The sequence below is a fragment of the Hemicordylus capensis genome, chromosome 4 (genome assembly GCF_027244095.1).
Source record: "Hemicordylus capensis ecotype Gifberg chromosome 4, rHemCap1.1.pri, whole genome shotgun sequence".
In the NCBI taxonomy this organism is placed as follows: Eukaryota; Metazoa; Chordata; class Lepidosauria; order Squamata; family Cordylidae; genus Hemicordylus; species Hemicordylus capensis.
The window spans coordinates 218,565,526-218,585,815 of record NC_069660.1 but is presented as its reverse complement, the minus strand read 5'-3'; the positions used below and the strand labels follow the sequence as shown (position 1 = coordinate 218,585,815).

General features: G+C 40.6%; 1 protein-coding gene across 3 annotated transcripts in view; it reads right to left on the bottom strand.

The window, feature by feature from the left end:
- The window catches only part of CDKAL1 (CDK5 regulatory subunit associated protein 1 like 1), a 419,489-nt gene that overhangs the window by 127,277 nt on the left and 271,922 nt on the right, over positions 1-20,290 (bottom strand). For all 3 annotated transcript variants that reach the window (XM_053245521.1, XM_053245520.1, XM_053245522.1), the window contains one exon: positions 5,018-5,184. In XM_053245521.1, coding sequence (XP_053101496.1) covers positions 5,018-5,184 — 167 coding nt within the window. The remainder of the gene's footprint in view (positions 1-5,017; positions 5,185-20,290) is intronic.

The window sequence follows — 20,290 nt, the reverse complement described above, 5'->3', positions numbered from 1 at the left end:
ATATTTGTCAAGCAATCTGATTATAAAGTTTGTGGGATATCAAACTTGGAAAGTGCCTGCCTTTAACTTGTGTGGTGCTTTAAAACAACAACAACTGACTATCACACAGTTTTGCAGTTCTGCGGCTAGTTGCAACTTCCACCTTCTTCCTGCTCCAGCTGCTGGATCCAAGCCTATTGTAAGCTGCTGGATGATTTCAGATTGTTTGGGGCCCCTAGGATTTCCCATTGCAGCCATCTCCCTTTAAGGCAAAAGTGCTTGGACAGAAAAAACCCATCCCTGAAATTTCTTGGAGGAAGCAACCTGTAGTGAGGTGTGCTGAGGTGGCAGAGCACTTCCTAAAGAGAGCTTTCCCTGCTTAGCTCTATGGAGGCATGCCCAGCACATGGATGTGCTGCGTTTCCTTGGGAAGGCGACTGGCACAAATGTGCCATATGTGTGGTTGTATGTGTGTGTGTGTATGCATGTGTGTGTTGCTTACAACCTGTTTCTCCTGAAAGTTATCTGAAAGATGGGCGTCAGATGTTTGGACAGGGGCACAATTTCAGTGCTTGCCCTAGGCACTATTTTCCCTAGATAAGCCGTCTATTATATTTGTTTTTAATGGAGAAAAATGAACAAGAATATGAAACATTAAAAAAAAAAGCAAGAAGCTGATGAAAGGCTTAACTTAACTTAAAATCTAGAAGTTCTGTGCAAAAACGCATACTGGCCAACTTTCAGAAACCTGGGAGAGAGATATTTAGGTTCTGGTCTGACTTTAAAGTCATCATACCTTGCTCCTGAAATGTAATGTGGTCACTGATTCCTAATTAAAGTAAAGCTAAGAAAACTATATTTGAATTAATTATGCTAAAAGTGAAAATTTAAAATACTTGAATGTTTATGTTGCCATGCATCATAGCTGAACAGTAGATTAAGTTTGCTATTGTGTTCTGCATCCTGAGCAAAGCATTGCCTGTAAGGTCACCTTACAAGACCTTAGATCTGAGCTATCTAGCAGTTCAGATGTAGCAAAGCTTATCTTAATTAATTGGAAAAGGAGTTATCTTGTAAAACATTCTGCTTTGATCTAGTAACTAGTAGGTTCTGCAGAGCCTATTAATGCCTAAAGAGGGACTTGTCAGATAAAAGCAAAGTGCCTCTGCATAACATTCTTTGTATTTTCTAAACAGCTCAAGCCCCTCCATAAGCTAATTAGCAAAATGTTATGCAAGCTGAATATTAGCTTGGTAAAAGCTGGTGCTGTGTAGCAAAGAGGTGCTCTGATGTAAAAAAGATTAACTCCTGAAGCTTTAATTTTCATGAACTGTTTAGGCTACTTCTAGGCAGCTGAACCTGCTCAAGGCACTTAGTCCCAGACCAGAGTTCAAAGTAAGAGAGAATGAGCTAAGCCTTGGAAAGCGGGAGGGTTGGCAATATATCTATACAAAGAATTGAGAGAGAGAAAGTCTCTCTGCATGCTGCCAGAAAGAAATATGAACCGCAACATTGATCCCAGAACAGAAAAGAACTAAAAAGATAAAGGAATCTCAATCAGGATAAACACACCAGGGATAAACTACATGTTATGTCAAATACACTGGTTATATATGTGTTTTTATTTGAGCCTAAAAAGAAGCCCGGGAAGGGGAAAGGTCATGATTGGGATCATGATGTGGGGCATATTTAACCCTTTCCCCTCAAACTGCAGTTTTAACAAAAATCTCCAGCCTACATGAGCCATTGGAGGGAAGCTTCATCTTGCACTGGCACTAACTGTATATCACCCTGAGCCATTTTGGAAGGGCAGTATAAAAATCAATCAATCAAACAAACAAACAATCAATCAATCAAATAATGAGAGCTTCCCTCCCAAAGCAGACAGCAGCTTTAGGCAAGGGTCATTTTTATTAGGGCTGCAGTGCAAAGGCGAAGGGGTTAAATCCCACACCCATGAATGTTATTTATTTATTTATTTATTTATTTATTTATTTTTAATGGTGCATGCAAGACCAAACAATGCACTTAGCTGGGTTGGCCATCAGGCTGTCTTGTGCTGCTTTTCCTCTGGGGAGAAAGCAACAATCGAATCAGGCTGCACAGTACATATTTGAGTACAGGAGATCTCTGACCATTCTGCCTGTCCTCAGAAAGATAGTGGTGTTTTGACTGGGAGATAAATAGATAATTAAGAAAATCTCAGAGAAGTAATCATCCATACAACTCCACCCCCGCACCCCCCACCCCCGGATGTTAAATTTCAGCTGGTCCTAAGGACCAGATGGTAAGCATGACAGTATTGGCTTCTGAGATCATTAGCTAAGGTTGCCTGTGCTACTCTCTGGACTTGGAGAAAATATGCAAAAAAACCCCTAAAATACTTGTTGGAAAGGTGATTGCAAGGGTTTATTACCATATGGAAACCACATGGTTAATCATTACCTTTGCAAATAGTTAACTCCTGAAAGAAGGGGGAAAGTTAGCTAGCAACCAGTGTATGTTACACAATTCTTGAATTCCAGCATCTAGAGATTTCCTCTGAACTTACACACTTCAACTTTTTCATCCAGCATGATTAGTTTTTACTAAGTTTTCCTTTCTTAAATTATTAAAGCTTAAAATAAAGTTCAGTTACCGTTATCACTTCTGACTCTGTTTGAAGAGTAAGAAGTGATAACGGTAACTGAACTTTATATTAAGCTTTAATAATTTCTGACTCTGAAGAGTCAGAGCCAGTTCTGATAACAATATTTGGGAGTAGGGATGTGCATGTAACTGATTTTGCATTTTGTTTCGAGCTCAAAACAAAATGCATATCCCCGAAATGTTTCATCGGAACAACTGGTAGGGCTGGTTTTTCTGACGAAACAAGCTTGAAATTTTTTGAGTGCCATTTTGGAGGGCTGTTTTTCCAGGGAGAGCTGGTCTACCGATTGAGTTGGGGGATAGACCAGGCCTCCTCCCCAGACTTCGCACATTGGCCTGCCTTGGAGGACTGGTCTACTGGGTTTTGAGTCGAAGTGGAGTTGTTTTGTTTTGAGCTCAAAACAGGCCCTTTATTTGAAGAGTGTTTTGTTTCAAGCTTAAAACATTCAAAATTGCCCATTTCGAGCTCAAAATATTTTGCACATCCCTATTGGGTAGTTATCAGAAATTTTACAGTGCTTTTACAAATGCCTTAGTTTTATTAATCAAGCCTGCTAGATGATTGAAATAAAGAAAACATAAACATGCTGTAGTCAAACCATAAAGTTGTTATTAAGTTTAAGATAGCCCTTTTGTCAGAAGCAGCAATGACTAGAGCAGCAATCATGCATGAAGCCAAACTTCTGAATGTTTGTACTGCAGCGCTCCCTGGAAAAGAGGCAAGCTAGAGTTAAGTTTTAGAAGTGGCTTGACACTTTAGCAATGTGCACCGTTCCATCCATGCTTCTCTTAATGATCTCTGGATTACAGCCACTGCCTTCAAAATCCAAACTGACTTTAAGTTATGAAATAGCTTAACCTATATTTTTCTGTTTGTTTCGACAGTATTATCTTCACACCAGATGAACTATTTAACTGCATTTATTTATTTATTTATTTATTTACACAGTCAGACAGGTGTTATTGACTGGTTTGTTTTATCCAGACATTGAGTCCTTTCCAAGGACCTGGGATGGCTGAATTTTATTGTCAATGTTGTTGCTGTTGTTATAGATATCGTCGCAGAATATAGGCTGTTCCCAGTAAAGCTGCTTTTTGTAATTGGCTGATGGTGATTTCTGTGGCCCCTATGGTGTTGAGGTGCCCTTCAAGGTCTTTTGGAACTGCACCCAGGGTGCCAATTACCACTGGGATTATTTTGGTCTTTTTCTGCCACAGCCTTCCAATTTCAATTTGTAGATCTTATTTGTAGATATTATTATTATTAATTCGATTTCTTACCGCCCTTCCAAAAATGGCTTAGGGCGGTTTACACAGAGAAATAATAAATAAATAAGATGAATCCCTGTCCTCAAAGGGCTCACAATCTAAAAGAAACATAAGATAGACACCAGCAACAGTCACTGGAGGTCCTGTGCTGGGGTTGGATAGGGCCAGTTACTCTCCCCCTGCTAAATAAAAAGAATCACCATGTTAAAAGGTGCCTCTTTGCCAAGTTAGCAGGGATGTTATGGGTGAAAACAGAACATTTTCCAGCAGGGGGTGGGGGAAGCTGTAATCCTATAACCACGGACCTGGGTGTAAGCCCCACTGAATTCAATGAAATTCTCAATCTGGATATGTATGTAATCTCCCCCACCCCACGCACATCTCTGGATGCCCCTGTGCTATGTATATTTATAGAACTGCAAATAAAAATCTCTTAAGCCTTTAAAAAACTATTCCTCAAAAACTACAGGCTTCTAATTTAAAATCTGCAGGCTGTATTTCCACACATCCTGCTACTACAGTCTGACACAGAATTAAATTATCATGCTAAATAATTCTGATCAGCACCTTCTAGCAGCACAAGAATCCTAACAATATTTCTTGGAAGGAGTTCAAAATAGCACAGATAGAGCTAAAGCAAAATCTTCTAAGACATATTGCTACTTATGATGACTCATCCCAAGTTTACCACAAGCCTGAGCTACTACAGTCTTCAAGCAACAAGGAGAAGTTCACAATAAGATATGACCTGTGAGGATGATAGCGTTGAGCTGCTTATACCGGGAAAGATAGTATCTGTGCAGGGCAAGAGGATGGTGGCAGAAACAAAGGTCTATTTACATGAAATGTGTATAAACTGCAGATTTTATAACAGTTGTAGCCTCTTTTAAAAGGTTTCTATATTAATTTGAAATTTGCTGGTGAATTACTACTTCTGTAGAGGACTACATTAAGAAGATGCAGATTTGTAGTGTAATTCTTGTTTAATTGCACCTTTTTCATTTTATGGGATCAATTTAGTACAGAAATAATATTTATGCCAAGTCTTTCTTTAACAAAGAATGTAAAAGTAGTGTATTTAGTCACCCCAGAGGTGTCAAATGTAAATGACTGGATGTACCTCCAGATGCTCTAAAATATAGGGAGGGTTTGTCATGCCAACTCTCAGCAATGCTCCCTCAGGGATCACTTCAACCAGCCTCCACAGGAGAGTAGGAAGGTCTGTGCCAATGTCTCTCCCATAAGCCCCAGTGTCTTCGCTGGTCAGCCATATCTCGCATACCCCTTCTGTCAATAAGAGAGAAAAAGAGAGAGATAATTAACAAATCTGCTTTTGAGCTTGCCATTTTATCATACAGCTGCTCACTCTTTTTTTAATGCACTATTTCATAAGCCTAACCATTATGCAGTCAGACTGGGTATTCAGTTGCAGAGAAAGAGAAGCATATCCCTTGGGTAGTAGTGGGTTACCGAGTTCATTTTATGAGCACCAGAGTGCTACAACAATGCTGTAAATTATTGCTGTGGAGTGATTAACATTCACAGCCAGTGACTAATGCGAGACGCCTTTTTAATGCAACTCAGACAGGAGTAAGAAAGCACGCCCATCTCTGAGGCTATCTGGCGTATTAAATACCATGAGCAATGTTGCTCTCCAGCAAGTACTGTATAGCTACAGTCAAACTGCTAACAGTTAGCTGAAGAATTGCCTAGTAAACAACCTGTAAAAAGCCAAGAAGTTAGGGCTCAAACCAATCAATTGCTGCCTATTCCGATTATCATTTATCATGAGGCAACTGATACAAAGTATGGCCTTTACAAAGTCGCATAAAAATTGGTGCATTTAAAAGGACAGTCAGTGTTGCACAAGGAAATTATTACTTCAAGGAAACATGCTTCCGAGCTGCTAATACTCATGAATCAGTGAGGCTGAAAGAATATTTGTAGCTTTAAAAAGCATATAGTTCTTTAACATGCAAAGCTGATCATCATTTCTTGGAAGGAAAGGTGCTATGAGGGCACCTACGAATCACAATTTGTCACTAATAAAGGTTCACATGGTACTCTGTTCATCTTCTACTAATGGCGTGTCAACAATATTGGTGAAAGGGGAACCATTCTGGAAATGGGATTATCTTAACCCAAATCAAAACAACTCCCCAGTATATATATCACTGTATTTGTACAGAATCAGTTCTAACTGTGTGGTCATGTAAATGGCCTCCGTGCATATGTGGAGGTCAGAAAAATGGCCCTGACACGTACATGGCAACTCGGGCTTCTTAGGCGGAGGCTGGTGGGGAGTCGCCGCCCCTTCAGCCTGGATTCGTAAGTACATATTTACTCCCTTCCTGGTCTCTCTATACTTAGGGAAAAACCTCTGCCCCTGCCTGTACTGGTAAAAGGGGAATCATCACCAGATTCCTCATTACCAGTATAGCTCCAAGCCAACTTGGTTCAAACTAGGCCCAGTTTGGCTTGAATTTGAACTCCAAACCCATCAAGCTGAGCCAGCTCAATGTCAAGCCAAGCCAGCTCAACATCAAGCCCGGCTCGAACTGAGCTGGCTCACACACCCCTAACAAGCTCTCACAGTTAGGAAATTCTTCCTATTGTCTATCCTAAATCTGCTTCCTTATAATTACAACCATTGGTTCTAGCCTGGCTCTGGGAGCACCAGAGAACAAGTCTGCTGCTCGGTCTTCTCTTCTTCAGCTAAACATACTCAGCTTGTTCAATTTAGAACTTGGTTTCCAGAACTCATAATCTTTGCTGCCCTCCTCTGAATCCACTCAAGTTTATCACTGTCCTTCTCAAAATGCAGTGCCCAGAACTTGGTACAGTATTCCAAGTGAGGTCTGACTAGCACAGAATAGAGTAGAATGATTACATCTCGCGATCTGGATACTATGACTCTGTTATTGCAGCCTACAACTGCATTAGTGGTTTCAGCAATACTGCTTGGTCATGTTCAACTTATTGTCCACTATTATTGTTATAGGTGCTTAACAGGAACTTTGAAATGAACTCATGAAGAGGTTGAAGAAATCAGCAATATGCAAGCAGCAGCACAGAACTGTTTATGCTGAAGGCAACTTTGGAGTCTGGACTCACTGGCTGGGAATTTCTACTCACTGGCTGGGAATTTCTACTTCCCCCACCCCCCACCCCACCCACTCCTGGACATCAGCAACAATAGCAGAGGGGGCGGAGGCTGAAGTATTTTAACTTTTACCAATTTTGGCGGTTCTTCCTTGTTTGTTTAGGGTAGTGGGGATGTATTGTAAGTCCTCTGACTTGCAAAGCGAGACATTTAACATCATTCATAGTACCTTTATTTGTTACTTGTGTTCACATTTCCTTGGTGTGACCAATTAAATTTGGCCCTGTGGTACACCTAAGTTGTATTTCCAGAAGCTGAGCTTGTCAAAATGTTAGGAATTTTGACAAGCATCAAAAGAGAGAAAATTTCACAGGGTCAGACATCAGGGTCCCAGAGCGACGCCCACCCTCCAGTTTTTGTAGTCTCAGGTAAGTGACAAAACCAGAAGCTTTCTCTGTTCCCTGGTGGGACTCCATAAATGGTGGTGGTGGCCTGAGATAGATGAATATGTATCAGAACTCTGAATGAACTGAAGCAGTATATATATACATCTACATCCTGACTAAAGCTGTTTACATTCAGTGTATAAACACACTACTTTAGGAACAATATTTTAAAAATACATTACATTTAATTGTATTTTGACCCTGAATGTCAGTCCATGCACTTTTAAAATCTCCCCCTCCATTTTACTCAGTACTATTGCCAGATATGTTATTTGAGGCTGAAAGGATAAATCAAATGCCAATTAAACAAAATGGATAGAAACATCATTCTTGAAGCAATTAATATAAACCGTACATGAGCCATTATGTCCAAACTGCAAGCATTCATCAAAACAAAGTGAACAAAGTAGTCTTAACTTATAATTTCTCAATTTCTGAGCAATGAACAGGTTTGCTGTAATGATGTCTTGTTGATGCCAGGTGAGCGTAAAGAAATAGTTCCTCTGAACAGGAACGAAAACAATATTCACATGGAAAACAACAGCCTTCTCTGAAAGGTGGGAATCATTAGCCCTCTGGTGGGCTGAAAATTAAATCACATAAAGAGGAAGCAGCTGTAACAGTAAATTAGCAACAACAGGAATAACTGTCTTTACTGCTCTACCATTAGAGTGTTAAACAACAGGGAATGACTATTAACTCAGGCACAAAGGTATATGTCTAAAGAGCCAGTCCCGCATCATATCAAAAATATTGGCTCAGTTCAGACAACATGCTAAACTATGGTTAAGGAAGCTTAACTCTGGGTCAGGACAGACACTACTTTATCACACACAACTGGAAAAGGGACATACCATGACCATACTTGTCTTGATGCTCTCCCCATGCATCCCTCCTGTGTGTGTGTGTGTGTGTGTGTGTGTGTGTGTGTGTGTGTGTGTTGGGGGGCTGTTCATCTGAATGGCCACTGTACACTCATTCCAAATGCTAGTTTAAACTTGTATTTGGCGTGTATATAGAGTGACCATTTAGATTAACCCCCATGCAAGGGACATGCTGGGAGAATATCAAGACATCCATGGAAGATGTTGCAACTGGCAAACCATGGTTTACAATCAATGGGAAAACCACAATAGGAAAATTATGGTTTGATGTGATGCCTGAAATTACAAGTCGTAGTTACAAACCTTGTGCTTTCAAAAGCCACTGGAGTACTGAGCGGACAGATAATGAAAGCAGGCAATATGGATGTGCAAACAGGTTTGTGAACAGGCACAAGCAGGATGTGCAAACAGGTTTGAGAGCCAGGGTGGTGTAGTGGTTAGAGAGCCGGACTAGGTCCGGGGAGACCCGAGTTCAAATCCCCATTCAGCCATAAAACTAGCTGGGTGACTCTGGACCAGTCACTTCTCTCTCAGCCTAACCTACTTCACAGGGTTGTTGTGAAAGAGAAACTCAAGTATGGGCTCTGGGCTCCTTGGAGGAAGAGTGGGATATAAATGTAATAATAATAATAATAATAATAATAATAATAATAATAATAGAACCGATTTGGTTTGACATTGGATTGAACCCCCGTGGCCATTGAGAGGTGGGTTCGTGAGTTTTTTTGTCCTAAAATTTTATTTATTTATTGTACTTACCCCCTCCGGAGTGCTTTTCTGAGGTCGTGGGGGGAAAACCATTTTGGAGGCCGCTGTGCATGCCCAATGGGTTTCTGTGTGGCCAGAGATTTAAGCCATAATGGAGGCCTGAAGGGAGAGGGGGAGCCTGAGACCCCCTGTAGCCTCGGAGAAGCCCCTCTGAGGGGGTAAGTATATATATATATATATATAAATAAAAACGTTTAACGAAAAAGCTTGCGAACCCCACCCCCCGAACCAAACCCGGGGAGGTTCAAGGGGGTGCTGGACCGAACTGGCCCAGTCTAGTTCAGACCCAGTTCAGACTCGAACCAAACTGGGCCAGGCAGTTTTATGCACACCCCTAGCAAAGTTAATAAGGCCATGGTTTTGTCTCGATGTCTGGAAGCTACATTTGGTGTGACCCATTAAAATTTTTGAACCTGGTAGAGAGCGTTTCAAATCTTCAACAGTACTCTGCAGAGTAAAGAACCTTGGCTGTGGGTGGCAGCTGTTCTGGATTAATTAATTTGAAATACAAGGGTGTATTCTTGAATCTGTGGCATTACACTCTATACTGTGATGTTGCAAGTAATACTTGATATTACCTATCCCAAATAATTATTCCTAGAGGTGTTCATCACTCTTTTTCATATAAAATCAGTGTGGTTAAGGAGTGGTAAACTGATGGATCTATAGCCCAGGAAAGTTAAATGTGATCTACCTGAAATCTAATCAAGTCTTAAACCTATGTGTGGAACAATTTCAGCATCCTTCCATCACTCCAAGAACATTCTATTTAGTCAACAGAAGTATATGTGAAATCATTTAAGGTATTTTCTAAGTTTATACTACTTTGCAGGGAAATGATACATGTTTTAAAATTCAGGACATCATGTTTTATTTGTGAAAATTAACAGCAAGAGCATTTTTCTCTCTCCCACTGAACACATTTTTATTGTTATTTGTGAATGTTAGGTCATTTCTCCCATAGTTTGCAAAAGAAATAGGCAAGAATGTTTACTAGTTCAACTTTTGTAGATGTGATCTTCACTTTCACCAGAACTGCTTATCAGAACCTATCTCACACAGACACAAGAATCTGCTTATCAAAAGGTATACATACTGCTGCACTGCACCCACAGAAGTTGATCCAAACAGATGAATTGGAATATGGGATGTAGTGTCACATGGGCTATGATTTAGACCACAATACTACCTCATAACTCTGTCTACGGTGTCCTCTGTAGTATGTCCCCTTTGCTGCTGGCTCCATCCCATAACCCACTACTCTCCTCCAGGCAGCTCAGCTGCTAGATATAATCTTTAACTGCACTCATGTGCTTCCCACAGAAGACTATTCACATCATTCTCCTTATTGACATCAGTTGTCTGGATGAATAAATTTGATTCTGATTCTTCTGAGAGGACTGTTTCTACTTTCACCTGCAAAATTTTGGAGGATATGCACTTTGGGAGATGTTTATTAAAAATGTGTTACAAAAACACATTAAGTCATATTTGTACCACACAACGAAGGAAAGTTAATCTCAGAGATATGCTGGATTTAAGATCTGAAGAACTAACGATATAGGATGATACCAGCACTTAAAAGCTTTGGAGTTAACAGATAGCCAGACATGTTGAGTACTTTACCTCACACTTGTCAAGTGGTGGACTGCAACATTTTCTACCAGCCCGGGATTCGAAATTGTTTTCACAATTCACAAACAGAGAATATCCACACCCAGTTGATGTCAGTTCATAGTCTTTGTTTCCAAAAGGAGGGTATCACGTAAATCACCCAAACTGGCAGGCATTGAGCACCCATCCATGTTAGGCAAACCCATCTTCATACCAGCACTAAATCCCCCTATTGGCACAATTTTTTGCTCAACTAAATTCCGTTTCCCTTTTGGGGATCATCAACTTGATTGTTGGACAGCAGATTATTGGCCAATGAAATGCAGCACAAGTTGCAATCTACATACTACTACTACAACAAATATTTATATACCACCTTTCAACTAAAGTTCTCAAAGTGGCTTACACAGAAAAATAATAACTAAAGATGGCTCCATGTCCCCAAAAGGCTGACAATCTAAAAATAAACATAAGGTAGACACCAGCAACAACCACTGGAGGGGTGCTGTGCTGGGGCTGGATAGGAACAGTTGCTCTTCCCCTGATAAATATAAGAGAATCACCACTTTAAAAGGTGCCTCTTTGCTCAGTTAGCAGGGGTCATACTGATGACACCTTACTAGTGGGTATTGAAGGGAACAAAGGATGGACTGATGTGGAACCTTTCTTTCTTCCAGCTCAGCTCACTAGGAGGTTCTCCCTGCTAACACATTCTCTCTCACTCACTCACACACACGCGCTTAAAAAAATAATAGTTTAAAATGGTTTACATACCCGCCCCCACAAAAAAGCAACTGGAAATCCTTCCAAGCTATAGTGGGTTTTTTTACTTGATAGTAATTGCAGAATTTTAAAATTTTAGTATAGCTACTTATTTTAATAAAGTATAGAATTGCAATAGAATAAAACAACATCTAAGTTCTATTGGCCTGTCTATGAATGCATGAAAATTGTGCCAAATTCTAAATACATGACTGCATCCACATTAATCTTTTGCCTCCTCAAATCTAGTCTAGTTTAGGTGCAATAATTATTTCCCAGACTGATGAGTCATGGATTCTTTCAAGGTTTTTTGGGGTCCCCCCCAGTATCATACCACACAGATTTCTGCAGATATGAATACACTCAATAGGAATTCTGTAGACACAGGCTGCACCCTTCTGGTTTAAGATTTACACCATTCATTTGGCATTCAAGATGCCTCTGCATGCTTTCCTTATTACTTCCCAAAACTGTTGCATTTCAGGACATTTCTACCACAGATTATACCTGCCCTCACCATCAAAGTGTGGAATGTGTGTATGGTGTAACTGCTTGCTTGCTTATTTATTTATGGGATGTGTATATCCTGAAAACTGGGATATATGATGGATTTATTTAAATTCCTATATTGCCATTCGTCCTGGGATTCCAGGGCAGTCAACAACAAATTATTAAAACAATCATAAAAACATAGTAAAAACCTCAAATAGTACAAATTAAAAACCAACAGATACAGCTACAAAACCAAATTTAAAATGGCAGCCAGAGGACAAGAAATCACTAGCCAAAGAACCAAGTAAAAAGGACAACCTTCAACCACTTCGGCTGGTTGGGAATAAAGGAGTCACGGAGATCTCAACTGAGAGCAAATTCTACAAACCTAAGGCCAATAATCAAGAAGGCCTCATCCTGTGTGTTCAACAACATCAGCAGGCCTTGCCACGCAGAACAGTGGCCTCCCGGCTAACTGCGGTGGGTAGATTATGCAAGAAGCAGCAGGTCCTTAAGTACCTGGGACCCAATTTGTTTAGTGCTTTAAAAGTATTAACCTGCACCTTAAACTGTACCTGGAAACAGACTGGCAGTCAGTGCACCACTTTCAATACCAGCATAATATATGCACTGTGAGTAGCCCCAAGGCATCAATCTGGCTGCCACATTCTGCTTTTTAAGGTCACCCAACAGCAATAATCCAAACATGATGTGATTAGCACATGGATGACAGAGGGCAGATCAGCCTTCTCAAGGAAGGGGCACAGCTGGTGCACCCTGTCTACAGACACTACCTGATTCTCCAGGAAAAGTGCTGGATCTGATAACTGAAAGATTAGAGGTCATGTCTTGCATCTTCATCCAGACACCAGAAGTTTTCTCATCTCCCCAAGGTAAGCTGTACAGTAGAATTTCTGCAGTATTAGAGCAAAGTATTACCAGTTGTACTTACAACATTATGCCTGGTTCAGATGTAATTGGAAACCATGGTTTCCCACTAAGTCAACAAGCCTCTGTAAGTCACAGGCTTGCACATCTCCTTTTCCTATCCTTGTGAGGGTGAGAGGAAGAGCTTTTATTTTCACTTTGGAAGCAGGGGTGTAGCTAGGGGAGAGGGGGCCCGTGTTCATCCCTCTCCCTGGCACCCCCCCCCCCGAGTGAGGGAGATAATGAAGAAAATAGGTAGAACTGGAGGGCCCTCAGGAGCTGGGGGCCCATGTTCTTTGAACCCTTTCGCTCAAACGCTCCTGATCTGGAGTAAATCATATTTCCACATTACAGATGAACCAGGGGAACTGTGGTTTACTTTAAACCACACTTCCAAGTTCCCATATAAAGCAGAACTGTGGTTTATTTTAAAGAAAAAGCAAACATTTCCTTCTCTCATGCACAAAAGAAGAGAAGAGGGAGCCTACAGCTACAAGTTCATATTGCAGTGGGAAACTTTGGTTTCCTGTTATGTCTGAACCAAGCCAATGCCTTCTGATTTTGCGTGGCTCGTGTGCAGCCTCAAATAGGGTTAAGGGACATGGATCTTCTGAAATAGAGTTAAGGGACATCATACTTGAGTTTTAGCAGAATTCTGAGCTACTGAGAAAGGCTGTAGCTCCAGGTTTTGCTTCATAGTGGGCTGGAGTAATATGATGTCCTTCTTCTTTGTAAAATACATAAAGCATTCTGACTTATAGCCGACCCCACACAGAGTATCTGTGCGGCGCTTTGGGGCCAGCTGTTTCCCCCTCCATCTTCCTCCTGTCCCGGTCTCTTCTCTCTTCCCCTTCCCTCCGGCCCTGCGCTCTCCAGCCCTCCTCCCTTCCTGTTCCTCCACACACACAGAGCTGTGGCGGGTGGCCAAGAAGGGCCCCGCTGCCGCCATTTTTTCTCCCTCCCGTCTGCCTGCCATGGGCGCGGCTTTTCTCTCCCTCCTCGCCGCCCTCCCGCTGCCGCCGCCTTTCTTTCCCCTCGCCCACTGCCCACCACCTTTCTCTCTCCCCTCCTCCGCCAGCTGGCACTTTCCTCCCCCTCTCCTCCTCAGTCCTCACTTTGGAACTCTCACAGCATGTCGCGAGAGTTCCGCTGCCAAATCCTGGGCACACATGTCCCAAGATAATTAAATATATAGATGGAACAGACACCAAGTCTGTACTCTCTATGACATTAGTGATCTGGCACATAACTGTTATTCCATTTTTTTGAACCAGCTAATTAATTCAACTGTGGGTCTACTTAGACATTGATGGGCCAATAAGTTGAAATTGAAAACATATATTGTCAAAGCACACAGTTGATTTGTGAAAATCTATTTGTGGTACCTACAGAATACTAAAGAGCATTCCCTTTAACCTCTCCCTTTAAAGGTTTTGTATGGGAACAGAAGTGGCGTCTACTGCCATGAGATTCACTGTATGATTCCACAGTGGGGAAACCTAGCTCTGACCTTCACGTTCACCCTCATATTCTTATCAATAATTGCCTGACCACTTTGCTATTTCTTTTCCAACTGAGAATTCTTTTGGCAGTCTGCCATGCTCTCCAGAACACAGACATCCCTCTCCCACTGTACCACAGACATCTGCCAAGGATAAGTCTGATTTTAAAGTGTTTGTCAAAAATTGCCTGCAATCTCAAGAACAATTAATCTGAAATTGCCATTCCTACTCATGCTCTTAGAATTCATCAGCTTCCTCTTCTTCTTCCTCTTCACTAGCTATGGACAGGAAGTTTTATTGAAATCAAATCCAATATAAAGGAGAACTAATTGTTAAGGTCAATCTTCTGCAAACAATCCTTTGGTTTTCAGTTAACTGCATGGACCTAAGCTATAATTGAATCATTAAACTAACTGCAATCTTATGGATTAAGCAAAATTTGGCAAGGAGCTCAAAGCCTGTACTTTTTCAGAAGCATATACTTGTTGCAAAGTAGTGACCTAATAATGAGAGACAAAGAGTAGCATCATTGAACAAAGGAGAGAATGGAGCAGGGATTGTGGAATAACTGTATTTTATGTTGCTTCCTTCTCATACCAGCATCAGCTCAGGCCCCAAGCAGCAACTTCTTAAAAAGAACTAAGATTTCAAGGCCTCAGAGAGGTAGGGGAGGAAAGCACATTTGTTTTAACATGGTTGCATTTATTTCAATATAACTGGTCACATTTATGTAAATATAACCAAATATATGTGAATAAAATTGCATCGCCTCAGGGGCGTAATATAACAGGGCAAGGGGAGACAGTTGTCTGGGGGCCCACTGCCTTGGGCCCCCCCCAAACATAAGTCACATGACTGACTCCCCCAGCCGTGCACCTGCCCGGGCTTCCTTCAGTTGTATTCATCATCCAAAATTGAGGTGAGTGTTAAGACCTGGAGCTACCAGAACTTCATGTCTTTCTCTAGTACCATTAAATGACTTGCATTGTCCACAATTTACAAAACCTTTTAAAAAATAATTTAGGATGATGTTCTATTGTGGCACATAAGATATAGATAGATAGATAGATAGATAGATAGATAGATAGATAGATAGATAGAAAGAAAAATTTACTATGCTTTTTGTTACCACTATTCAGCCTCATTTAAGATTTTTTTACTTCATGAGCTGAGCTTCAGTGAGTGGGGGCCCCATTTTAAAATCTTGTCTCTGGGCCCACTCCAACCTTGCTACACCCCTGCATCGCCTACCATGCAAGACTCCTCCATGCAAGAGTATTGCCAATAATCCAAGCTATACACGTTCTTTTTTTCCAGTTTAAGTTCTGATCCACAGCTATTTCCTTTGAACTGCATCATAAGCTTACATCTTCAGATCCAACTTTTAAGAATTAGATGTATTCTGAGATTCCTCTTCCCCAATTACACCAATACAGAGGAATTGCAGAATACAGGAAGAGGAATCTCAGAATACAGGGACCCATTCTCAGGGATGAGGCTGAATACTGGAGGTACACTGTGGTCTACACTTTTAGGTTTTACATTTCTCTCTCTTTTCCATTTCAAGTGGAATTTTGCCTGCTCTACCTCTGAGTAACATTCTCATCCATTACAAATATTTTAAATACTAAAATGTAGATGCTGAGCTATCAGCTTTGGTGGCATACACACTCTGTCACATTGCGTTTAGGGAAAATGAATTAGTTGCTTCTGCACCACTCTGTTCAATCAAGTATTGGGAAAGGTTGGAATATTGCTTTTCTTGGCATTAGTTGAATTGAGGAACTGTGATCACTGTAAGAGTGAGACTTCTGGCAGGAGAAACATTAAGATGGCCACCACTTGGAGAAAAGCAGAATATTAGCCAGTGATAAAAAGTAGGCGGCAGAAGAGGCAATGCAGAGAGGTAAGTATGCCAAGAGAGGATGGACAGAGGAAGCAGAGTGCCTAACAGAAGATAATGCAGATAAGCCCTGCTAACTTGGCAAAGAGGCACCTTTTAACGTGGTTATTCTCTTTATTTAGCAGGGAGAGAGTAACTGCCCCATCCACCAGCAGCACAGTACCTCCAGTGACTGTTGCTGGTGTCTCTCTTATGTTTCTTTTTAGATTGTGAGCCCTTTGGGGACAGGGAGCCATCTTACTTATTTATTATTTCTCTGTGTAAACTGCCCTGAGCCATTTTTGGAAGGGCGGTATAGAAATCAAATAAATAAATAATAAATAATGGGAAGTCACAAGTGTTTGGCCAAGAGATAGGAAGGTGGGACTAGTGAAGCTACAATGTCTATAGTAGAAACCCAAGCAAATTATTTAGCTGAATTTATTATCCTACTTTCACTTACAACAGGCTACAAAACTGGCAAAAATTAGATATCAAAATATGTATTAAAACTGCTTATATTTGTGACATGAAGATAGTAACTGAAAGGGGAAAGACATTTTAAATATAGACAGTGGCCTTCTTTAAAAGTATGCTATATATTTTTCATTTCTGCATTAGATAGGTCTGTACAATCATTAAATGCTAAATGAAGCATAACCAGTTTCTTTCCCCTCACAATGCAAACCTTTGTATTTGCTTATAAAAGAGGTTGTTCTACCCCTATGGGGACTTCTGCTTTTGTGGCCTAACAGAGTATAAAATAACAGCCTTGTCTCACAGTTTGCAGCTATGGAGCTCCAGTAGGAGGAAAAGGGAGGGGAAGAAAACCCATAACGGCTCACTTAAACAGTGCAAACAGTATGATGACTACTCTTTACTAACAAAAACAGGCCCTAAAGGAAATCAAGACAGACAGAAAGGTCTTCATTGTTGTTTTAACCAGTACCTTCTAGATTACTGTGCATGCTAAAAAAGAAAAGAAAAAGGAATGATGTCACATGTCACGATGATAGATTGGGTTCTCTGGCTACTCTAAAGCTGCAGGGAAAGTTGAGCAGCAGATGAGTAAACACATCAACATTTCCAAATGGACTAGAGATGGAAGGGAGAGGTCTCTATTACTAGTTGATTACCTGTCTATGGCCATGTTTGTGTGGGTATTGTGTTAAAAATGTTGTATTATACATAATACAGAGAATGCATGGTTTAATGTATCCCTGTTCTAAAACTAACACAGCTTAATGTGCATTATTCTGTTGGCAATCAAACATTAAACCTACACATAAAAGGTTAGTTTCTTAATTCTATAACTTGCTGTGCAGTTACATGGCTGTAGGCCAGGAACGGAACCCCCACGAATAATGAGGTATGCCTGAAATCCCATTGAAATTAATAGGACTTAATCTGATAAAAACATGTATAGGATTGGGATGCCTCAACCTTTCACACTGCGTGTACATATGTGGCTGGAGGTTGTTCATGTCAGACAAAAGATCCCATTCCAAATAAGATGTACTATAATGAAACGTATTCTGAAAATAGTACTGTACGTTTGCCTCTGGCAATACAGCTGTTTTCTTATTGCCCCACTTGTTCTTATTCAAAATGGCTTTGTCTTTCCTCTGCCCAGCCTCATCACACTGACTAGAAAGGCATCTGAGTGTCCCACTCACCCAAGACATCCGGGGTTCTTTGCTTCCCAGCAACTTCTCCACACTTCCAGTCACACACACACACGGTGTGAAAGACATCCTGATCGTATGCATATTTACAAAAGAGTAAATCCTCCTAATTTCAATGGGATTACTTGCATGTATGTATGGACCCGCCCCGCCCCCCAGTCCTGTTATGCTGTCTCATCATGGGGTGGGTGTTCCTGGGAGGGGTGAGTGAAGTACGCTGGGAGGTATACGCCCAGTAGGGTCACCCAAAGCACGAAGGAAAGAATATTTAGATGCTGTGACGTGTCTACACCTACAAAGATTAGAATTGTTCGGACCATGGTTTCCCCTGTGACACTCTATGGATGCGAAAGCTGGACTCTGAAGAAGCAAGATAGAAAAAACATTGACGCTTTTGAATTTTGGTGCTGGAGAAGACTTTTGAGGATACCATGGACAGCCAGGAAAACAAACAGATCATAGAACAAATCAATCCAGAATTTTCACTCGAGGCACAAATGACCAGGCTCAAACTATCATACTTCAGACACATTATGCGAAGATCCAGCTCCCTTGAGAAGTCCATAATGCAGGGAAAGGTTGAAGGAAAAAGAAGAAGAGGACGACCAGCAGTAAAGTGGATGGACTCGATTACAACAGCAATGTATGCACCACTAAGAGACCTTAAAGGCCAAGTTGAAGGAAGATAATCCTGGAAAGAATCTATCTATGTGGTCACTAAGAGTCGACACAAACCTGATGGCACTTAATCAATCAATCAATCAATGTATGCAGAAGGTTGCAGCCTATCCTTCTCACTGCCTCACTGGTCACCCCCCCTTCCCCGTTTCTCAGGTCCCACCACAAAAGCTTCTCATGTAGAACCTCTCAATGGCCATGGTCTATCCTATCAGCCATGACCCACTCTGATAAATAAGTCAATTTCTTTCTTTCCTGTTCTCTATGGGTTTTTTAAAAATCTACTACTTCTAGATTATTAGGTCCAAATATTTTAGATGAGTCAATCTACCAGGTGGTTGACCACTCTGATTACAAGTATTACATCAGAGTATGCATTGAAGATGCCCCAGTCTCACTTGGTGAACACCCTCAGCTCTGTGAAGATCACAGACTAATAACTTCTTATAGTAGCCCTTGGGGATAGGAAACCATCTTATTTAATTGGTTTTCCTCTGTAAATCACTTTGAAAACTTAGGTTAAGAAGTGGTATAAAAATATGAGTAGCAGCAGCAGCACCTTCTCACAGTAAACAGAAGGAAGCCTCAGCAAAATCATAGCAACTTACCATCCTTCTGTTCTAGCTTTATGAACCAACAATTCTCCTCCACAAAGGGAGACTAAATATTCTGGTTTGAATTAAGACATTTCTTCCTTGCAGCAGATCTAGGGTCTGATTCTGCCTCCTCCATTTTTGGAGACTGGAAGATGACTGGCTCCATGCCCCACCCTCTGTTCCTAGATTAGTTAAATGCACAGTAGGTGGTACAGAGTCAATATAACCAAACTAGGTATGGTAATGGGCACTGATAGTATTAGAAGCTTCAAGAATAACTTTTCCCACTTAGATTTTTTTGCACAGATGCCAGTGTATGACGTCCTGGCATCCAGGTTTATTAGTGCACAAATTTTGGTTTATGCTATTTAGGTTTTAAAACAAAACCATCCTATAAGGACCTAGGAATGTTGAGACTGAATCTTTTCTAATGGTAATTGGTGATACTTTAATCAAATTATCCATCATTTAAAGGATTTAAGACATGTATTTTTAAAATCCAAGACATGGGAAAAGAGATTTAAACACAATCAAAACCACAAGGAAAATTACGACACATCTGATATTGAGTGGTGTACAACTTTCAATTATGTAATATTAACAATTTCAGAATACAAATTTAAATGTGACCGACTAAGTGTGGGAGAGGAGAATGAACTGATAGTTTAAAATACCTTCATAGCAGAATAGAATAAAAATTCAGTATTGGTTGTAGAAATACCTAAAAATAGCTAAATATGCAGTACTGACACAGTTAAAATATCAAAGACAAAGGCCATACTTTTAAGAATTACAGGAAATGTTAATGGTTCTACACACATTGCAGGATGTAGGAATGTTTAAGCTATTTAGTACTGTACTAAAAAAGAAGCAATTTAAATAATATGTTTTTATGGAAACAGATGTAATGGGTATTCACTTGTATGAAGGCTTGCTTGAAAATGGGTAACATCTATTACAATTGGAAAAAACCCTGTAACTGGCAGGGTGTAAAGTTATTCATGGTTGCTACATATTTGCTTGTCAAAATGTAATTTCCCCCCCATACTCATAT